The 10,807-nt window shown below is 37.2% G+C and overlaps 1 protein-coding gene across 1 annotated transcript; it reads right to left on the reverse strand.

The window, feature by feature from the left end:
• Nucleotides 2,076-6,350, reverse strand: LOC105156417. Its single transcript, XM_011072539.1, has 5 exons — nucleotides 6,066-6,350; nucleotides 4,699-5,934; nucleotides 3,239-3,608; nucleotides 2,547-3,004; nucleotides 2,076-2,450 (listed from the first exon to the last, which is right to left on the reverse strand). Exons 1-5 carry the CDS (start codon nucleotides 6,348-6,350, stop codon nucleotides 2,076-2,078), a joined length of 2,724 nt encoding a protein of 907 aa, XP_011070841.1.

The raw sequence follows: 10,807 nt of genomic DNA on the forward strand, positions 1-10,807 counted from the left end.
CCTCCTCTGAGGTTTGATATAACTACAAATACCTTCTGTTGTTTGAAAAATTTCAAATGCCCTCTTATTTTAAAGTCCGTCTAACAACAAACACATTCTGTTAGGTTGTCATTCAATTTTTATGGTGAACTTATCAAATGCCCTTTTGAATTATACATTATAATTTTATGTATATTTTATAATTTTCTAAAATAGTTTTATGACCTAATATTCTCTCTAGATTATTTAGTTTACCCACCCTCAAATATTTTTATACTTTTTCAAATATTTTTTTATTTTTATAAAAAAACCAGTAAAGATAAAACAGTAATTTTTGCTTTACCGTTTAGGGGTTACATAATTATTTTTTATTTGTGGAGGATGTTCATAATTTTTTAAATAATAAAGGGATATTCGTAATTATGTAAATCTCAAAAAAGTTAGTTGTAATTTACCCTAAATATTAGCAGCTACCGTTTCGAATATATTGGGCTGCTACCTTGTGGGCTATTGGAGTGAAGGGAAAAATACATAGAAGAGTTTGGGACACAAAACCAAAAAAGGAAAGAGAAAAGAAAAGTTAGCCCACAAGATATACTCAAGTCTTAGATTTTCTACGTCTCTTGCAAACCCCAAATTAAATACAAAAAACAAAATAGAGAGAAGAAATTCGTAATTTATTCACTCTGAAACATTGTTCGTGATTAAGTTTCGAGAGGGTATATATAAACAAATTAAAATTGGAGTCACATGGAAAACGATATATTAAATATTAATTTCTATTTATATTTTAAGAATTTAATTAAATTTAGTTTTTCAAGTAAATAGTTAGTTAATTGATATTAATGTTTACCTTTTCAGCTAAGTGTCCAACTTTATATTATTGGCAAAGAATCCTACCTTTTGAATCAAACAAGTGTAAGTTAGTTTAGAAATAAAATCGTATCTTGCAAATTAAGGATGTAAATATCAAACAGATCATTACGGGTCAGTCAAATTGCATTACCTCATTAAGTAAATATGACAGAGTTTACCATTCTACAATTATATATAGGGGGTTTCTTTCAATAGAGGAGGACATAATTAAAGATACAAATGAAGACACAAGCAATAAGGCATTCAAGAAGTTCCGAAATTCTCCTTAGTGCAGTTAAGGAAGATCTGTTCACGTTCAGGACAATATTCAAGTTGTTCGTCATGGAAATCATCCAAATTCAATATTTAATTTTTTATTATGGTGCGAAACCCACAAATGAAATTTTATTCTTTTTTTTAGTAAAAACCACCTAGAGGTGGGGGAGCTTTTTGGAGACCTCAATCATTCTATATTAAAATGTACAAAATAGTTACAGCGGGGAGAGCTACCATCCCTAGAATTTCTAGAAAATTCGTAAATAAGGAGTATTATTCCCTTACAAATAGAGGAACATTAAACCAGGAGTACTACTCGCTTACACAAAAGACACAAATAGGTGTACTAGAAAAATTATTGCGAATCAAAACTTTGTTATCCCACCACATCGTGGATCGCACGACACCTACAATAAATCTGTATCAAAAGGCCAAGTCAGAGTGTGTGTAATGTTCCAAAATGATAAATAAATGAACATTAGTATTAACTTGATATCATGTTTGTATGACTGTCAGCCTTTTAACCTGTGAAAGGGGTTCATGAGACATGCAAAAATATAACAACCAAACCTTTTAACCTGTGAAAGGGGTTCATGAGACGTGCAAAAGTGTGAAGTATCAGATGTGTGTGCCGTGTATTGCAACATCTTCAATTCTGAAGAAAACTGAGGTTTATTCCATTCCAGAAAGTGAGAAAATCTAAATCAGTTTTTTGTAGAAATGAGTGAAAGCTTATATACAAATTGAGAGAAATAACTGTGTCTAACTACTTATTAACAAACTAACTGCAAAGTGAAAGCGTATTCCTAACTAATAGAGGCGTGTTTACAAATACATGAGAAATACAAGTGTAAGAAATAAATGAGTCAGCTTCTAATCAGTAGCATGAGTCAGCATCTTCTTCCTTGCTCTGCGTCTGCAAACTCTTGCTGAAACTGAAACCACAACATACCCCCCCCCCCCCCTCAAGATGGAGCTTGGGGAGCCAAGCCCAGCTTGACAAAAAGGCGAGTAAAGTCGGCAACAGAGGTGGACTTGGTAAATAAATCAGCGAGCTGCTCGCGACCAGGAAGGTGGGAAGGCTGGATAAGACCCAACTTGAACTGGTCACGAACGAGATGGCAGTCGATGTCGAGGTGCTTCATGCGCTCGTGAAACACGAGGTTCTTAGTGATGTGAATAGCAGCTTGGTTATCACACCAAAAGGAGACAGGGGAGGTGAACGAGACCTGAAGAGCTTGCAAGAGATAGGTGAGCCACAAAAGTTCACAAACGGCAGACCCCATGGCACGATATTCGGCCTCAGCGGAGGAGCGAGAAACGGTGGCTTGTTTCTTGGTCTTTCAGGAAACGAGAGAAGGACCAAGGAAGATACAATATCCGATGACAGAGCGACAGGAGTCAGGGCAAGAGACCCAAGAAACATCAGTATAAACCATAGGCTGAAGAGAATTCGTGGAAGGAAAGAACAAGCCGAGAGATGAGGACCCCTTGAGATAGCGAAGAACGTACAAGGCTGTGTCCCAGTGAGAGGACATGGGGTGTTGGAGGAACTGCGAGAGTTGCTGCACGGCGAAAGAGATGTCGGGGCGAGTGAAACCAAGGTAGAGGAGGCGTCCCACCAAACGACGATAAGCAGAGGGGTCAGGCAATAGAGAACCAGTAGCATCAGTGAGGTGAAGGCCAGGAGGAAGTGGAGTTGAAGTAGGCTTGGCAGCTAAAAGGTGAGTGTCAGCAAGTATGTCTGCGAGATACTTTTGTTGAGAGATAATCAATTCGTGAGATGATCGAGCCAACTCAAGGCCCAAAAAATACTTTGCAAAATCGAGATCTTTGATGGTGAAGAGGGAGTGCAAATAATCCTTAAGTGCAGCAACCTCTTCTGCCGAATCTCCTGTCAATAAAATATCGTCAACATATATCAAAAGGGCCACAAAACAATGAGAGGTAACCTTGAAGAAAAAACAATATCATGAGGACACTGGGAGTAGCCAAAATCCTGTAGTTTTGTAGTTAGTTCAATATTCCACTGTCGTGACGCTTGTTTCAAACCGTAGAGTGAACGATGTAGGCGACAAACTTGTCCAGGAGCAGCCAAAAGGTAGCCATCAGGAGGGGTCATATACACCTCTTTCATCAAGGTGGCCGTGGAGAAAATCGTTGTTGACGTCCAATTGCCAAAGGGGCCAACCGCGAGCCACAACAACGGTCAACAAAACTCGCACACTAATTGTCTTGGCAACGAGCGAGAAGCTGTCGAAATAATCCACCCCCTCGATTTGGTTATATCCCTTGGCCACCAAGCGCGCCTTATAGCGTTGAATGCTCCCATCGGGATTAAGTTTCAGCTTGAAGACCCAACGACATCTAATAGCCTTCTTCCCCGGGGGCAGTGAAACGAGAGTCCAAGTGTGGTTGCGATCAAGTGCTGCAAGCTCCTTGTTCATAGCAGCAACCCACTTAGTATCCAAGCTAGCTTCACGATAACTCCGAGGTTCCTGAATAGAAGACAAAGAAGCAACGAACGACATATGTGCAGAAGTATAATGTGAAGGTAAACAAGTAGAGTTAGAGGTAAGATCATAATGACACAGATAATCATGTAGCCAGGTTGGTTTCCGAGAAATTCGAAGTGATCGTCGAGGAGCAGGGGCAAAAACAAAAATGGGGGAAATGGATGAATTCGGGGATGACTGAGAGGGGATATTAGGTGTAGAAGGTGGCTGGGACTCTGAGAGAGCTAAATGTCGAGAACCAGGAGCAATGTCACTCTCATCATCGCATATAGGTAAGGAACAGGGAGGTGATTAGGTGAAGCAAAAGGAAAAAAATGCTCTTGTGGAAAATAACATCACGAGAACAGAAAATGCGATCAGTATGCAAACCTAAAACCTTGTATCCTTTATGGTTTTGACTATACCCAAGAAAGACGCATTTGTGAGCACGGGGTTCGAATTTTTGTTTTGAGGATGAGGTGTTTGAGGCGAAACAGAGGCAACCGAATACTCTAAGGCAAGAATAAGAAGGTTGTTTACTAAATAAAATTACATAAGGGGAGGAGTCTGTTTATCAAATGTGTAGCTACAAGTATGCATTCACCCAAAATTTTGAAGGAAGATGGGCTTGAAAAGTTAAAGCTCTTGCTACATTGAGGATATGTCGATGTTTACGTTCCACCACACCGTTTTGTTGTGGCGTGTAGGAACAAGTTCTTTGATGGATTATGCCAAGGGATTGGAAAAGGGATTGACATGTATGACTAGTGAATTCTGTACCATTATCCAACCGAATTATTTTGACTTTAGCACCAAATTGTGTATGAACCATTCTGAAAAATATGTCTAATGTATGATGAAATTGAGCTTTGTAACGAAGCAAAAAAGTCCAAGTGCCCCTGCTAAAATCATCGGCAATGGTTAGGAAATAATTACAACCATTTAGAGTAGGAGTACGATAGGGGCCCCAAAGGTCTATGTGAAGCAGTTCAAAGATTTGTGTAGACTTTATTTCACAAGAAAGAAAAGGCATACGACTCTGTTTTGCGAGAGGACAGACAGTACAAGGTTCAAGTGTATTACTATCACTTACAATGTCAGGTAAATGTTTCAAAGTAAGCGATGAAGGGTGTCCCAGTCGCCTATGCCATAGTGTGTGATCGCAAGGTGCTGGGACGGTACAAGGGCCAACTGTAATAGAGTTCAAAAAAGCAATAACAGTAGGGTCAAAGGACGACTTGTCCAGTACATACAAGTTCTTGCAGAGCCTCCCTATGGCTATGACTTTGTTAGTCACTGGGTCCTGTAAGAGACAACAAGAAGAGTGAAATTTCATCTCAAGATTCGAGTGGGAACAGAGCTTTGAAACTGACAACAAGTTATGATGAAATTGTGGAACAAAAAGCACATCTGTGAGAGTCAGGTGAGGATGCAAGTTAATAGTTCCTTTGTGTGTGACAGATTGCGTAGTCCCGTTAGGAAGATATATGAGTGTAGGCTGAGAAGAGGATAGGAAAGACTGAAACATATGCTTATGTGCACACATGTGGTTAGTCGCCCCTGTGTCAACTATCCAAAAATTTGAAGAATTATCATGAAAACCAGAGGATATATAGCTCTTACCAGCAAAATTATCAAGTTGTGCGTAATTAGCCCGCAACGGATCATCGTGTATTTGTCCATGATCCTCGTCCTTCTTCATCAATCTTATGAGTTCCTGTAGTAAAACCTCTTGGCTAGGTGCTTTATGTTGTGAGTTTGAGATCTCAGTGTGTGTGTTGAAGGCCTTTGCAGCACCTGCCTCTTTCTTCCTCTTCTCTATCAGTTCCTTATACCATTCCGGAGTGTCGTGGAGCTTAAAACAAGTGTCTCTCATATGTTCCGATCGATCACAGTTGCTACAATGCATCCCTCTCTTATCCGCATAAGCCTTTTGCTGACCATATTTCGGTGTATAGTCCCTTCTGCCCCCTCTTCGTACTTGCATCACCATGCTCTCACCACTTTCAGCCCCCTCCATACTAACTTCTCTCTGTTTTTCAACTCTCAAAACCATCGAGTATGCCTTGTTTACCGTCGGTATAGGGTCCATCACAAGCAATTGGTCACGTAAATGATCAAATGTTTCACTTAAGCCCATAAGAAATTGGATGAGTCTTGTAAATGTTGCCTGATCAGCTGCTGTCTTAAAAGCCCCACAAGTACATCCACAAGTGCATTGAGGCACAGGCATCAACACGTCTAGCTCGTCCCAAATCATTCGCAGTCTAGAGAAATATTCTACTACTGATTTGTTCCCTTGCATCAAAGACGCGATCTCGCGTTGTAACTGATATAAAAGAGGGCCATTTCATTCCCCATATCTCTCCTCTAAGTCTAACCATAAAGTTCTCGCTGATTTTGCATACATAAAACTTCCTACGATCTCTTTGAAATGCAATTAAGTATCCAAGTTGTTACCATACTATCCACACGTATCCATTGTTCGAAATGAGGATCTGTAATAGATGGTTTCGCATACGTATCGTCAATGAATCCTAACTTCATTTTCGCTCGCAAAGCTCGTGTCACCGCATAGCTCCAAGTAAGGTAATTGTTCTTCGTGAGCAATGTGCTCACGAGGATCATTCCGGGATGATCTGATCCATGCAATTGAAGTCCCTCGGGGATTGATTGTTTTCCAGTTTCACCTGCGTCCATTCCCAGCGGAGTCGATTGTCTGGTAGCTCTGCCTGTGTCTGCCATGTCGAATCAAGGTTGAAGTGTATGAGATACGTATCCAGAGACCTTCAGAAGAAGGCTCTGATACCATATGAAGTATCAGATGTGTGTGCCGTGTATTGCAACATCTTCAATTCTGAAGAAAACTGAGATTTATTCCATTCTAGAAAGTGAGAAAATCCAAATCAGTTTTCTGTGGAAATGAGTGAAAGCTAACTGCAAACTAACTGTGTCTAACTACTTATTAACAAACTAACTGCAAAGTGAAAGCGTATTCCTAACTAATAGAGGCGTGTTTACAAATTCATGAGAAATACAAGTGTAAGAAATAAATGAGTCAGCTTCCAATCAGTAGCATGAGTCAGCGTCTTCTTCCTTGCTCTGCATTTGCAAACTCTTGCTGAAACTGAAACCACAACATAACAAAAAGATATAACAACAAGCAAACCAATATAGGAGAACACAAAAAGTGACAAAATTAGAAAGTACCAGACAAACATTGAAAAAGATCAAGGCGTCAAATTCCACCTTTAAAATTGTGAAATCGAAGATCGTGTTCTTAAAATATAAAATCAAAGGACTTAAAGAGAGATTTTGTAGGCACAAAATATTCAATCAAATTCAAAATTTTATTTGTAATATTTTCGTAGTTTATCAAATTCAAGAACACAAAAAATCTGCATTATAGCATAACAAGTGTATATATGAATAGACAATTTTAATTATATTATAAATACATTATAAGTTAGTATGATACGTGTACATTAATACACAATCTTAAATATATAATAAAAACATATAAATTAATAGGACCTGGACAAGTACAAATACTTCAGAAAATTAGGTGAATTGGCATCTGCGTCATGTCCATTAATTGAACAATAATTTCCTTTTTTATAACTAGTTATTGTTGCGCGGATTTTCGTAAATACATAAAAAATTATAGTATAAGATAAAGAGAATTTTTTTTAAAAAAAATAGCAAACGTCGGAGGACAAAGTAATTATAATTATGGGTTTATTAAAAATATGGAAGTTCATAAGAAAAAATAAATATGGAGAATGCGAGAAAAAAAATAATTAAAATTATAGAAATTTGTGAGGACAAAAAATATGGAGAACATGATAGAAAAAAATGGAGTAGTGGGTTGAGAAAGAAAAAGGAATTAGAACTATTAAAAATTAAAAAATATTAAAATTACTATTATGAATATATTTTTTTTAAAAGAATAAAATGAATGAAAGGGAAAACGGGACAATTAAAAATTGATATGACCTATAAATTTTATTTTATAATAATATAGATAAAGTTTGAGTGACTTTTGCTCCGATTATTACCATAGAGAGCATGCCCCTAAAATTATAGGTCACTTCTAGAAATATTTACCAATTATTCTCTATCATAGTTTTCGTATGGATAAATGGAATCAAACCCACTATAATTTAATTAAAAATAATTTATTATTATTAATTGAGCGAATAAATATTGGTAATTAGGCCTGTTTGTTTGTATCCCATTTCATGCTTTGAAACTGTAATTAAAGTGAAAACATGTTTGTTTATACGTATTGTTATTGAAAATATAATGATTTAACACTAAAATTCATTATAAAACGGGTTTAGTGCAATTTACTCTGTGATATTACAAATGAACAAATTAACTATTTGAAAAAATAGCAATTTACTCCTCTATATTTTTTAAAATGATGCAATTTACATTCTTATTTAGAGAAGTAAATTGTTTTATCTTAAAAAATACAGGGGGATAAATTGCTGTATTTTAAAATACAGAGGGGTAAATTGAATTTTTTTCATAGAAATGTAATTTGCTCATTTATAATATCAGAGGAGGATTGCTGTGTATTTTTTACAATAGCAAATACAATTTCATTAATTAAACACAACTCATTAATTTATATGAAAACTTATAAAAAAAAAATAAAAATATAGATTTTCCATTAAAATTTGAAAATAAAAACACAAATAATTTGACTTTAAAAGAAAAATAAAATAACAAGTATTTGGAAGGGTTGGATGTATACTTCATACGCGTGAAGAGCCAATTAAAGTTTGGTGTGAAAACGAAGAAAATAGAAAGTAATAGGGGTAAGGAACGAATAAGAGAGTAAATGGAGGACTAAACTGAAAAACGAGAGAGTGGAAAAAACATTGGACCTGTCTTCTTATGCCAACTACAGACCCCACACCGCAAATCGAATTAACTGCCTCTCCCTGCAAGCAACTTCCTTTGTCACTTTCATTGCACTTCTGCTATATATATACATACGACATCTTCTGTATATAATTGCTTGTGATCTACTGCAGCATCTGTGAGGCGTATTTTGTGTTCATATATGTCAGAGAGGGATTTGAGGAAAAGGGTTCCGGCAAACCGGAGATCGATCAGCAACACCAGAGCACCAAGACCGTCGCCATCGCCGGTGGCTAGGCGGAGAATCAGGCGGGTCAGTGGGGGGAAGTTGAGGAGGCCATCAGAAAGCGTTAAGGGTCTGAAGAGAAGCAAGTCGGAGCCGTCGCTGTGGAAAGCCTTCGGCGGAGAAACGGCGGTTGCGGTGGCTGCTTCAGGAGAAGATGAGGATGAGGGAGTACTTTTTCGGCCGCGGACATGTACGGACATTTTCTCCTCTTCGGATTACACGGTGGCCCGATCACCGGGGAGACTTTCGGAGGTAATTCGGATTATTATATTAGGAAATTAACAAAAGGTTCTCGCTTTTGATTGGTTGATTTTTGTCCTCTTATTTTAAAAGGGGATTCTATTCTCTCTGCACATTGATAAGAAACTATTTTTATACATTGAATTTTTCAAATGCAACAAAATATTTATTTAATTTTTTTAATGCATTAACTATATATATATCTATTTATTTTGAAAATAGCTATCAAGCAGAACTGAAAAGATAATCAAATATTACTATTTGAAGTATAATTCAGAACTGTAGTCAATGAGGCTGGTTTATTGGTTTATTGGTTTATTGTGAGCTTTAATCTTTTAATTCATAGGAGGGCTTGTGTCCAAATTTTGTTTTTTGTGTCGATTTTAATAATAGATGTTGTTTAATTATAAATTATTATAATGTGTGTGATAATTTATATACAGATTGCTATAATTGTAAGCTATTGATACTTATGATGTAATTGTGGTTGATTTATTAAAAGAAAAATTCAAAAGTCAAAACTGCAAGAAAATCGACATAATAAGGCAGTCAAATAAGTTCACTATAGAAAAATTAATATTGATTTTTGGACTTATTATGTGAATTCTGAGGAGTGTAAAGCATTCTGATTTTGATGGATGAAAAGCTGTTGATGCACTTGGTTTTGAGCTATTACTGCAGTTTTTTGCCCAAAAGATACATGATTTGTGCATTGTTGGTTTGCAGGGGTATAACAAAGAAGCCAAGGTTGTAGTTAATGTGACTGTTGAGGGAAGTCCCGGGCCTATTCGAACGATGGTCAAATTGGGATCCAACGTTGAGGAGACAATAAAGCTTGTGATCAACAAGTACAATGAAGAAGGAAGGACTCCTGCTCTGGATAAGCACGCTGCTTCAACATGTGAATTGCATCACTCTTATTTCAGTCTAGAAAGTAAGTTCACATTCGTTTTCAGACTTTATATACATATCGTGTTTGTCTTAGTTCTTCTGCCGAAGATGGGGAGTGGATGACATGTTTCGACTCAATTTCATGCAGTGAAGTGCATTTATTATGTCTATCTTATAGCCTTGGACCATACTAATATGTATGTTCTTCCAGTCTGTTGGCATTTATCACTTATGTTGCTGGAAACTAATCTATTGACGATACCTGTGATAATGGGGAATTAAGCCTGTTAGGTGCTGGCGACCTAAACTTGCTTGAACAAGTAATATAGCTGAGAATTCACCGATCAATTTCATACCCCACGTAGTAAGATGCCTTGTTATCACCAATTCTGAGTGATGATCACATGTTTTTGAATGCTGTCGCAACTTACACACATTTTGTTTGAAATAGCTTGTGGGAGATACATGACTGAATTTAGCTACATAAGTCCGATGGTTTTGTTATTCTTTGTTTAACGTGTACAGCGGAAACAATCTTTTCTATCTCACGGCTGTTCCCATGAGCAACTCAACCACCCTTTCTATTGGCACTGTTTCTTGGCTGATCACAGAGTGAAACTTTGCTTTAAATATGGGTTGAAGCATCAAACTTCCTTTAATTTTCTTGTCATTGAAGCAAAATGTGCAAGCAAATCTCCACTCAGATCCCCTTCCAGATGTTTTGGTTCTTAATTCTTGTTCATTCATGTTCATAGGCTTGAGCAAGTCAGATTTGATTGGTGATGTTGGCAGCAGAAGCTTTTATCTTCGCAAATGCAGCAGCAGTGGCCGTAGTGATGATGTTCGACTGGGAAAAACTTCTGCCTCAACAAATCAACTAGATCTCTCGCCTCTACCTTTTCTGTTTCATCGA

This window comes from Sesamum indicum, linkage group LG1 (assembly GCF_000512975.1).
Source record: "Sesamum indicum cultivar Zhongzhi No. 13 linkage group LG1, S_indicum_v1.0, whole genome shotgun sequence".
Taxonomy (NCBI): domain Eukaryota; kingdom Viridiplantae; phylum Streptophyta; class Magnoliopsida; order Lamiales; family Pedaliaceae; genus Sesamum; species Sesamum indicum.

Excerpts from the sequence above, each read along its gene's own strand:
- LOC105156417 (XM_011072539.1), bottom strand. The coding sequence starts at position 6,350 with ATGGCAGACACAGGCAGAGCTACCAGACAATCGACTCCGCTGGGAATG. Across the intron at positions 3,609-4,698 it reads TGAAACATTTACCTGACATT|GAACCTCGGAGTTATCGTGA; the intron begins GTAAGTGATAGT and ends TCTTCTATTCAG. Across the intron at positions 3,005-3,238 it reads CGGCCACCTTGATGAAAGAG|GAGATTCGGCAGAAGAGGTT; the intron begins GTGTATATGACC and ends TTTTATTGACAG.